Source organism: Populus nigra, chromosome 8, assembly GCF_951802175.1.
Source record: "Populus nigra chromosome 8, ddPopNigr1.1, whole genome shotgun sequence".
Classification (NCBI taxonomy): domain Eukaryota; kingdom Viridiplantae; phylum Streptophyta; class Magnoliopsida; order Malpighiales; family Salicaceae; genus Populus; species Populus nigra.
The window spans coordinates 21,775,319-21,786,949 of NC_084859.1; the positions used below are offsets into that span (position 1 = coordinate 21,775,319).

Sequence of the window (11,631 nt, forward strand, 5' to 3'; positions counted from 1 at the left end):
GCATCAGCTACACTGGAGTCCTGTCTCAACAACTAAAGACCCAGTTCTCTTCTCAAATGCAGAAGACTTTGATCACTCCAGGTATGAAGGAGCAGGACACCTGCCCCATATTCGCGTGCTCCATTTGGTGGGGGAGCAAGGATTTGCATGGGGAATGAATACGCTAGACCACAAATACTCGTGTTCCTGCATAATATTGTGAAGAGATTGAAATGGGATTTGCTGATTCGTGATGAGAGACTTACATGTCATCCCTTGCCTGCACCATCCCAGGGTCTTCCAATTCGTCTTCACTGACACCAATCCTCAGCCTAAGATCATGGTCACTTTCATAACCATACTCATGTTGAAAGTACAATATTTCCAATTAGTTTGGCTGTTAAATAGTACTATTTGTTTCTCATATTCAACAAGTTCACAATCCAGAACTGAGAATCCTAATTCTGATGTTCAAAGAAACAGGTTTGTCTTGTTCTCATATCTTTTTCGTTTGAATGTGTCGGACTACTATGCGTGTGATTGCGTAAACTCGACTTATGGGATTGTGTAGGCTTGAGTTATGGCTTAATACGAGGGACTCGATACGAGGCTTAATCTGTGAGATTGTTTCATAACATTGGCTATTCAAGAGTCAAGTATTGTGTATAAATAGGATTATAACTCTTCAAATTTATGCAAGTTAATCAAGATGTACTCTTTATGGTTCCTCATTTCTCTTGTAGTTTCTGTAATTTCATTTTAAATTTGTTATTCATAATAGAATTAGGGCTTTCTGTGTAGTGTACAGCAGTTTTACATGCCCGGAAGTTCGACAGGATGGCAGTAAATTCATTCTGTTATATCCAATAATAAAGAAACAGTTTACTTTTCTTGTTTATCCTCTTCAATTTTCTTGTCAAGAAGATTACATATCATAGACTGTATCCAAAGAAGAATCAGGATAACAAGCCAATCATGGCGAATCATATTAAACTTTTTTGAACTCGTCCTAAACTAAAGCTATGAAAAAACAAAAATCAAATTACAAAGGAGTTTTCTCTGAAGCAGTTGGTGGTTTGGCCAGTCCTGGCTTCATGTAAGTTCAGGTGCAGTTACCTCTTTGATTCTTTCATCCTTGGAGCAAATTCATGACTCTATTTCTTGTTGAATCCGAATAGAGATTTAATGGCGTTGATGGCATTCTCGTTGATAAATGATTCATCAAACCTTTTCATAAGAGGTTCAAATCCCTCAGCTGTCCTTAAATTGGATAGGTCAGGATCTGTCCGGATTCGCTGTTAACATTCCAAAACCTCAGATGGTCAGCACTTCATAAACTATATGCTGTTCATGTGCAATTTTAGTCCATTACCTTAAAGTCTTCAAATCCTGCTTTCATCGCATCTTCAAGTGCAGATAGCCCAGCTTGTAACTGTTAAAAGTCCGGGGAAGTAAATGATGCAGCAATCCCATAAATGGATAAAAAGGAAGAGAAAGGGCTACTGTTTTCAAGATAACGAAGACATTACCTGATTAAGCTTAGAATAACAACAAGCGACATTGTAACTTGCCACTGCAGCTTCAGTTGGGTCTGGTTTCGATCCCAGCATAGACTCGAACTTCTCCAGTGCTTCCTCATATTTGGCATTTCTTCATCAATTAACCAAGGAAAAACAAAATTTTAAAAGTATCACTGTGAAGAACTTGTAATGACTTGCAGGCAGTTAAGCATGCTACTAGCGCTTAAAGGGACATCTAATTTGCTGTAATAAATTTGTATGCAACAAATGAATCAGTCCATCATAGAGAACTAGCCTTTGCAAATATGAAATTCAACTTGAACTCAAAAGGAAGTAGAAAGAACAAGTTGAATATCCAGAAGTTACTTGTATAATTGCAGCCCTTCGCGAAGATCCTTCTCTCTTTGTTCTTTCTGCTCCTTTTTTCTTAAGTAATTTTGCATCTGAAAAACCAATCACAAGTCAGAAATGCCAAGTTACTTGCAGTAAGAACTTTTCCTATACAAAGAAACAAAGTGAAAGAGAACACATATGGTATCCAGCTTTGTATCTTTTTCTAGTTACTCACTTGGATTTCTCTCACTCTGTTACTAATGACACCAGAGTTCCTCTCAGCTCTGATAATTTCCTTTTCTGTCAGTTCACCGGTATAATCCATGTTCCCTGAACAGAGTAGACAATAAAGAATGAGCTTCCAAGTCTAGTTCTATGTGCAAGTTTTCATGGGTGGGAGTTTAAGAGTGCACGTGTATGTTCATCAGGCAGTGATGAACTAACCATATCTCTTTTGCATTTTCATGAGTAATGGGCCAATTCTTTGGCGGATGGTGTACATTGTCCTCCCATATTCAGCTGCTGGCCAAATCTCTGTCCCAAACACAGCACTGCATAAGATTTAGAACTCCATAAGTTACATTCTCAAATAAGATTCTTGTCAATTGTTCCAAAATTGTGGTAAAACATTTTTATGATTAGAAAAGGAGTTGCAGAGTTCTTCAAACACTTGTATCTACCAACTGCAGCTCACATTATGTTGAATTGAGTTGAATTGGACTTGATATTTAATTTGGAGAAGAAGAAGGATAAATTAAACCTGGTTGCAATAACTTTATCACCAACACTGAATTTGCCAGTCTTATCAGCTGATCCACCAGGAGCAATAGCATCAATATAAGTAGAGCCATCTCTGCCCTTTGCAAACTTTATCCCATAAGGCTGCTCTATTTCCACCTCATATTCTTCATACTTTTCTTCTCCTTCACCTTCACCTTCACCTCCACTTCCACTCTCTGCAGATTTTGATGTCTGTGACTCAGTTTCTGAAGCTTTAAGGATTGAATTTGATGGTTTTAGCAAAAGGGTATTGCTGAAAGCTGTTGAAGTGCTGAGAAATGAGTAGGTCTTGGATAAAAAGTGAGTGTTTTGAGAGAAAAGGAGTGGGATTTGCTTGGCTTGGACACTACTTGTTGGTAATGGTGATGAAGAGTAGAGAGAAGGATATCTACTTGGAGCTAAAGACATGGTTGGTTTGTTCAACTACTGTTTTGCTTTGCTTCAGCAGCTCAATTGCTTCTGCTCGGAATGAGAAGTACTGCTGCTTTCCATTTGGAGGGTGGGGGAGAGAGATGCTGAGAGGCAGAAGGAGAGATTGGCCTCAAAGAAGAAGTGGCTCTAATGAGCTCTTTGTGCTCTTGTTCAATAATGTTGTGCCACGTGTCATTTGTGGGAAAGGTATGACTGGATCTTTTGATGACACGTGGCCCACCCTCATTCTTGATTATGGAGTGCTATGCATTTGAGATTACCAAATATGGGATTTTCCTTTCATTTTAATTTTAATTTTAATTTTTAGCCAGGAGGAGGAGGATATTCCTTCTTAAAAATCCCAATATATATATACCCTATCAATGGTATAGTTGATCTTGTTGTCTAATGAAATTTTTTTATAAAAAAAATCACAAGTTTTCTTCATACTAATGTAGTCAAAAACTTTTTTGAAAAGACAAAACCCATTAAATTGTTAAAAATAAATTTTTATTTTTATATCACGAAAGAGATAACTCTCTTGGTTCTTGGTAGGAAGGTGGAAAATCATACAAATGATCACAATTATATTTTATCTATTGAACATGGATATTAAAGCACTTTGGTGCTAGGATTTGAATGAGAATATGAAGTCAATCTCACAAGGAACGAAATTATTACTTCATATATATATATATAGAGAGAGAGAGAGAGAGACAACAAAGATTATATGGTCAGAAAGATGATTACGGGAATGGCAATATTAAGACCTTAAATATTTTATATGACAAATCCAAAGCCCTAATCTTGGCAAATCTATGGACACGAAATGTACATCACAAAGATGAAAGTCAGCATGGAAATCACGTAGCTTACAAAGCTCCTCCAACCTGCAATCACCCCGCCAAGCCTTGACTCTTGAGCTCCCGTCCAAAAAAAACTGATATTGCAAGTAACCCACAAGCTCAAAGAACTCTACACCTTCACATTTCTTTTATTCCCAGGCAAAGGAGGAAAAAAAAATCTGATCTACAGACGTTCGGATCCTGCATCATGCGAAATTCTCTGTTTTGATGATTAATAAACCTTAGAAAATTCACTTTCATCTGTTCAAATGAGCTGTGGATGCATCTTTGACAATTTTCTCTCATGTCAAAGCATCAAAATCTTGCAACCAAATCTACAGGAACTTCTTCTGCAATTGAATGCAAAGCCTGCACGACCACACAAAAAAAATCAGAAAGGGCAAGCAGAATGTAGACAATGCGGAAGAGAGAAGTTGTATGACCTTACTCGCAGATTACTTCTTCAAACTATTACTAGATAGGACTTTCTTCCCATAAGGACTAGTTCGAAGTGTAGGAACATGGGGTCGTATAGCCTCCACCAGAGCAGTATGAAGAGCTCCCTACTCCACAAGTTAAACAAATCAAATAATGAAATTGAATCAGTTTAATTTAATCAACGAAACCCCCACCCCCCCCCCCCCCCCCCAACAACAGAGATCAGAAAATAAGACTACAGTCTCCAAAGGGGACTCCAGAAAGACAACGAAAAGAACAATCCAAAAGCATATAATAATTGCAAATCTTTCTTCCAGGGGAGAACTGCCAGGCACATAATTTTATTGGAAAAAAATGTCGATTAAAAATCAAAATACAAACCTTTGATTGTTGCAAAGCTGCCTGGATAACATAATTACCAAAAGGATCTTGCATGACTTGATCCAGGTGAGCATTATTTATCAGCTCCCGGATAATACGTGTCCGGCGCTCCTCTCCTGCATATTTTAGGCATTTCTCTACCACATTGCTGCTATATTTCTGAACAGACAAGTCCCTATAATTACCTTCCAACTGACCAAGAATATCAGTTGTTGCCCAGGGAAGTCGAAGCTCAAAGACAAATTGCACAACATAGTTCCTGCAACATTGAAACACTTCAAATCTCAAGTGTTGCAAATCCAAGCATGCATTAAAAGATGGCTTTTAAATTCCTCATAAGAGGGCCATTCAAGCACTCATCAAGATGTAGTGCCACAAATGCTTTTTGGTCTTGCCTTTCTTAATTCCCCAAAGTACTTGATGATTTCAGACCATAAACAGAAATAACAAGTCTGCATCTCACAAGCAGAGATCGGAACACCAAATCTTAAGAACAACCACCACACATGTGAAATATGTAGAGCATGGAAAAGAAGGAAAAAATTTGGAAGTGTTAGAGCAGGGTTTGAGTCATTATTTGATGATGAGATTGTGAAAAAACTTGTTATTTTGACCAATAAATTTCACAGAATCAAAAGGTCCTCTATCAAGCAAAGCTAATACTTCAGTAATAGTCCCACATTATTCACTTTTGATTCTGAGCCTCGAAAATAAAATGCAGAATGAAAGAAAACAAAGAGGATCTGGATAAAACAGAAGTTCATTAATACATGTCACCCTTTATTAATAACTACTTAAATCATGTTTAGAATGTGAAACCACTTTCTTCCATGGAATTGTGCAAGAATGAAAAATTCAACACACCTTTGTGATAGACAGGCTTGAGAAAAGACACAGGGAAGAAAGCTCAAAGAAAAGAGAAAAATATAGTACCCAAATGGATCTTGTGAAAGGATCAGAGCATTTGACGTGATCTCAGAGACTAAACGACACCTTTGCTCTCCCTCAGAATGGCTTAGGCATTTTTGAAGCACGCAACAGCCATGGCGATCCGTTGCAAGTTCAATACAATTAGCAGTTGTAGCTTCAAAAAGGAACTGCAAAAGAAATCATCATCAGTGTTTCACATAGTGCTAAATTCTGGTTTATCTGTAAAGCATGTAGGATTTATAACTAAAAGAAGCATCATTTGCTGCATCTGCATGGAAGAGTTAAACAATTGTTGGAAGGCAACAATTTTTGTCAAGGAATGCCAAGGTTCCTAAAATTGAAATCATTCTTCTTGAATCGATAGATGGTATGCCTCAAAGAAAACAAAAAATTTTAAAAAAAAACACTGATGGATGGATCTTAATCGATGTCCCATTCCTTTTTTTTTTCTTTAAGAGGAAGCTGGTGTTTGCATTCTTGATCCTAGTAATATCAGAGTAATAATTTTTATGAAAAAAACTTGCCCAAGAATAGCAATTTAAGTCACCATAACCTAGTTACACAAATTTCAGAATTTTATTAACATGATAAATAACACGAAAACGAAGATAATTAAATATAAGCAATATGTTAATAAAAGTAGAGGACAGTTCTTTCTATATTGTTAAGGGTAGTTGCTGCAGTACAGAAGTAGAGAACAACATGCTAAAGAGTACTTCTGTGGGAAAATTAGAAACAAATGAATCTCAAGGAACAAAAGTAAGAAAACAGGGTTATGAAAAGATGAAAAGATCAACTATAAGGGTGAAGAGATGATGGATGTCCATTACTCTAATGGGGATGTGATCCAACTCAAGTTGTTCAATTGAAAGAACATGTACCAACAATAGTTTTACCTCTTGTTCTTTCATTTCAAATGCTTTGGTAAACAAGATTTAAAAAATCAATTTGCTTCTTCACATTAATAGTTTTGAGGGTTTCAGACAATAAGGCTATGAGGATAAATAATCTGAAAATATAACAAAAGTTCCAATTGCCGAAGATATTCAGGTAGAAAAGATATGTGGCCTTACATCAATGTATTCAGGCATCAAACACTGCAAGCAACGCTGGGCTACATGGTTACCATTCATATTTTTTATCAAGGTCACTATACCAGGCTTCAATGCAGAGACAACCATGGAAAACTGCTCTGGGGTCTTAAGGGTTTCGATAACCTTTTGAACAGCTCGAGTCCTGTGTTTAAAAGAGCAGTTCAGAAAATAATTAAAGCATGAAAGGGGAACACCATGAGTTTTGAATGCACAAGAAAATAAGTGTGCATGCGCGCGCGCGCACAAAGAGAGAGAACAAACCCATGCATATCACATGAAATCCGAACAAGCTCCCCGGCTTTTCTAGTGATAGCACGAAGTATTCGCATTCTCTGATCCTCATCGCATACTTCAAGCAACTTCTGAACAAGGTAGTTCCCAAAAGGGTCTGTCATTAGCTCAACAATGTGATCAATAATCTCAAGAAAAATCTTTTCAACATCTTGTGGGCTCCCCTCAGAAAATTTTCTTTGCAAGAAACGGCAACCATGCTGGTCCTTTGCCATGAGATATATTCTACCAGTTACTTCATCTACTGAGTTATACTTCAAAGACTGAGAACTGAAATTACAGCTTTTTAGGTCTGTAAAATCAGGAGGTATATCCCATGAGGTCAAATGATCCAACTGAAAGCACCCAGCAGTAGGAGCAGGTAAACTATGGAGAAGGTGACCATTTGATAGAAATTTGCCATGATGGTTGAGATGGGCAAGTGATTCATTGCCTCCAGCTGAGCCAAACTTCAAAGCTTTCAGTGTGTTCAGTCCTTGTGACCTTGTCAGAATCTTTTCAGGAAAACTCTGTTTTCCTACTTTGTCCAAAACACGTATACCATTCTGTGATTGGTTCAAACCCCTTGAGACAGCATAGTTGCTACAAAATGGTTCTTGATTAGACTGTTGAACTTGGTGTGAGAATGGCACCTCCAAATATGGTTGCCTCACGTTCCGACTCATCAGCTTGGTTGCAACATTTCCATTTGCTTGAATAGGATTCTGAGCTTCCAATCTTTGATTATGGAGTTGCTGCATATATAGGTATTGCTGATGCATCCTGTAATATTGTTCTTCTCCAATATTCCTCCAGCTAATGTGAGACTGGTTTAATTGTTGTGAATGTAAGTAAGGAAGTGGAGACTGAACATCAGTGAAGTATTGTTGATGATCAGACATTAAAGGAAAATCCATGCCTGGGACAGCCACATTGGAAAGCAATTGAAAACCTTGCATGCCATGAGTTGGTGACAAGGCCGTGGAGAAATTTTCAATTGGTTGAGGCTGACAAAAATCAGTTGGCACCTTCAGTTGTCGGGCATCAAATTTTAAGAAATTTGACTGTTCTTGACCAACTTTCGCAACATTAAACTTGTCAAAACCAGAAGTTAAATTATTTGGTGATCGGAACAGAGGGGAAACCATCACTGTTGAGTCCATATTTGAGAGTGAACCATTCATGGTGTTTGTATATACAGCAGGATTAGGTGGGGATTTACAATTCACCAAAGGACTCCCACTATTAAAACTCAATTCTGCAAATGCAGATGTCAAGGATTGGTCATCTGGCAAATTTGCTTCATCTGATTGGAGATTCTTGATAGGATATTGTTGAGTATTATTTGCTGAAAATTGTCTGTCATTCAAACTCCCATTGCTTTCAAGTTTCACAGCAAAAGCCCCCTTGCAAGAATTCAAAGAAATGGGTGCCAAGCTACCATTTAGAGGTGCATTCTTAGGTCCAGCATCAGCAGAATGCTGATTTGCAGCAGTAGCATTTGGTATCTCTCCAAGAAGCTTCTCAAATTCATCAAACTCTATTTCAGTTCTTTGATCTTCCATTCTGTAAACGGCAATGCGCTCAAAAACTCCTTCCTAACAATATCTATTAGACAATGTAGATCCACAAACTAGCACTTCAATGCAGCAAAATTCTGAACGACAAAACACCACCCATTAGGATCACAATAATGGTAATAGAAAATGAAAAATACTAAATTTTCCAAAAATAACCATCACTTCACTTCTCACTAGAAGCTATCACCACCACAGTCTCAGCCATCAGAAATGGATTTCAAAGAAGCAAAATGATAATAATAAGAAAAATCAAATAACAAGAAGAAAAGGACTGTCACATAAGTCACGACCAAAAGATTCTATACTAGAAAATCAATGAAGAACAAAACCCCAGTTCAAAAAAGAGACCCCAAAAATGACTCTAAAACCATGATCATCATCATCGATCAAACCATTAAAAAGACCACTACTTTTCCTCGATTTCTACGTCCAAACAGGAAAAAAACAAAAAAGCACAGAAATCTATGCTTTACACAATTCCAATAACCATAATTCAGTCAAGTTCATCAAAAGAGCCAAAACCCAGATGATTAAAACCATGATCATCATCACAAACCATAAAAAGTTTCAATCTTGACAACAAAAATCAATAAAACAGACAAATCAAAAGAATCCCAATTCAGCTCAAATGATTTAACAACAATGCAGAAGAAAAACAGGAGTGAATGAGTGATAAAAAAAAGGCATAACATGCATACATACATACCAGTGACAGAGGATGATAGTAAATGAAGAAGAAGGCATTGGAGGGGGGGAAAAGCAACAAACTTTATAAGAGATGATCGGTTGTTTTTGTTAATTAGAGTGAATTATTTAGAAAGAATGCAAAGAGAGTGTAAGTATTTGTTGGTAAGGTGAGGGAGAGAGGCGGCGTGAGGAAGAAGGAGATTTTTTCAAGTGTGAGAGATATAAAAGAGATGGAACGGTTATGGCATTGCCAAATTTAAGCATAAAATAGAATTACATTACAACGATATTACAAACATATATTTCTACCATTACCATAAACCATAACCATAACACACACCACCCTCCATCTATCTATGAATCATCCATGCATGGAATGCAATGCTGCTTGCTTATATATATTTATTATTTTATTATATGCTTTCTTTCTTTTAGGTTTGTTTGGGTCACTGCTCCTCATTTTTTAAAAAAAAAAAAAAAAACAGGTAATAATAAACTTGTAATTGAGTTAATTCAAGATATCCATTGAATTTACAATTTAAATTATATTATTTAAATAAAACAATAAAAAAATTAAAAATATTTTAAAAAAAATATTAACTTTTCAAACTTGAGACTAAGATTATTAGACTTGAAGTACTCAATTTAGACAAATCATAAAGTTTAATTCTCAATAAATTAAATATTAAAAAATAAAATTGAAAAAAATAATTTTGATTGTCATTAGGATTAAAAAAACAATAATTAAAATAATAAGGATCAAAGTTAAAATAAAATAATAAATTTTATATTTGATTGAAAGATAAAATTAAAAAAAATTAATTTAGTAAAAAGACAACATAATTCAAAAAAATAAGGGTCAAAATTGACATAAAAAAATATTTTGATTGAAGGATAAAATTGAAAAGAATAATAAATTTTACAAAAAAAAACCCATGAAAAAAATTAGAAATGAAAACAAATTGAAAAACATAATATCATCAATTTGAATTGAATGATGAAATTAAAACTAAGAAAATTTTTACAAAATGATCAAGACAAAAAATTAGAAATCGAATAAATGAGGATCAAATTGAAGAATATAATATTTAATAAATTAGGATAAAATAATGAAATTGAAAATAAATAAAACTTTTACAAAAAGATTAAGATCAAAAATTAAAAATCAAAAGAAGAAGGATTGCAGTTGAACTACCAGCGACCAAAATAGTTAAATTGTAATTTTCAGAGAGGAGAGGAAAAAAAAAGATTCATCATTGATAAATTAGATCACCACCAGAGACACTTACCACGCTAAAAGAAAGAAAACACAATAGTGTTTCCAATGACGTGGTGAAAAAGTATTTTTTGACGTTAGGAGACGTTGCCCAAAAGGCATGAGTGCCTCCCACACACCTCCAAATGCACCACACATAAGGTCTTTTTTGTTTTTTTTATTTGTTTAGCCAAACACCAAAAATGCTTTCGAACAGATTTTATAATTACAAAAAAATCATTGTGAAAAAACTAAGAAGCCCCTTGATTCCAAGTGTAAAAATTTTATTTTTAAGAGTATTTTTGTTATTTCACTGCGTGTTTTAATTATTTATTATTTTTTATATTTAGTCAAATGCTAAATTATTTTTCAGCTGACATTATAATAATAAAAAAATCATTATGAAAATACTAAAATGCTTCTTGATCAATGTCTTCTTTTTTTTTTGTGCTTCCAATCGTAATTTAGTCATTTCATTATGTAATTTAGATGGAAAATGACTTATTTATCCCTGGTGGATTTTATAATGACAAATGAATCCTATAAAAAGATTTTAATGCTATTGATAACTAGTGCTAAGTTTTGTGGATATAGAGATAAAAACATTGTTACATTGTTCTAGTGAACAATATCAATAGATCTGGAGCTACAATACTTTTCAAAGACCAATTAGGTTTTTCTAATATCAAAAATATTTAGAAATCCATGTGAAGTTATTATCACGTAATATTTGTGTATTTGCTATATATATATATATATATATCATGATTTTAAAAATAGAAGCAACAAGTTAAATCTTCATGAGCTATAAGTTTTTTATTTTTTATTTAGTAAGGTCAAGTAATTAGTCAAGTATTATATAAGATTTGATCACATTGGGGCATGAATAAATCTTGTAAATTGAGTGTTTGTTTGGTATTGTATTAGCTTAAGTTTTTCAATTTATTTTTGCTTAAACAGATATTAAATTAATGTTTTTTTAGATATTTTTTGATGATTTAATGTGTTTATATTAAAAAGAAAAAAAGAAAACATTATTTTAATGTAAATTTAAATGAAAAGGGCAGCTTGGAACACATTATTAAGTAGACAATAGACACTTGGTTGTTTTTCACATCAAATTTAAAC

At 34.7% G+C, this 11,631-nt stretch overlaps 2 protein-coding genes across 3 annotated transcripts; both read right to left on the reverse strand.

Annotated features, from left to right (window-relative positions):
- Positions 1–849: 849 nt before the first annotated feature.
- LOC133700373 (protein MET1, chloroplastic) lies at positions 850–3,164 on the reverse strand. Its single transcript, XM_062123877.1, has 7 exons — positions 2,593–3,164; positions 2,277–2,383; positions 2,068–2,162; positions 1,866–1,942; positions 1,509–1,629; positions 1,352–1,411; positions 850–1,274 (listed from the first exon to the last, which is right to left on the reverse strand). The coding sequence occupies exons 1-7, from the start codon at positions 3,018–3,020 to the stop codon at positions 1,134–1,136; spliced, it is 1,029 nt and encodes a 342-aa protein (XP_061979861.1). The 5' UTR covers positions 3,021–3,164; the 3' UTR covers positions 850–1,133.
- Positions 3,165–3,749: 585 nt separating this feature from the next.
- Positions 3,750–9,590, reverse strand: LOC133701138 (pumilio homolog 12-like). 2 transcript variants are annotated; one of them, XM_062124956.1, is made up of 7 exons: positions 9,268–9,590; positions 6,973–8,638; positions 6,691–6,853; positions 5,621–5,784; positions 4,688–4,946; positions 4,317–4,431; positions 3,750–4,237 (listed from the first exon to the last, which is right to left on the reverse strand). In XM_062124956.1, the coding sequence occupies exons 2-6, from the start codon at positions 8,544–8,546 to the stop codon at positions 4,324–4,326; spliced, it is 2,268 nt and encodes a 755-aa protein (XP_061980940.1). In that variant the 5' UTR covers positions 8,547–8,638; positions 9,268–9,590; the 3' UTR covers positions 3,750–4,237; positions 4,317–4,323. The 2 variants fall into 2 exon arrangements, with proteins under 2 accessions (XP_061980940.1, XP_061980941.1); XM_062124957.1 differs by having other exon boundaries at positions 4,312–4,431.
- Positions 9,591–11,631: the final 2,041 nt, after the last annotated feature.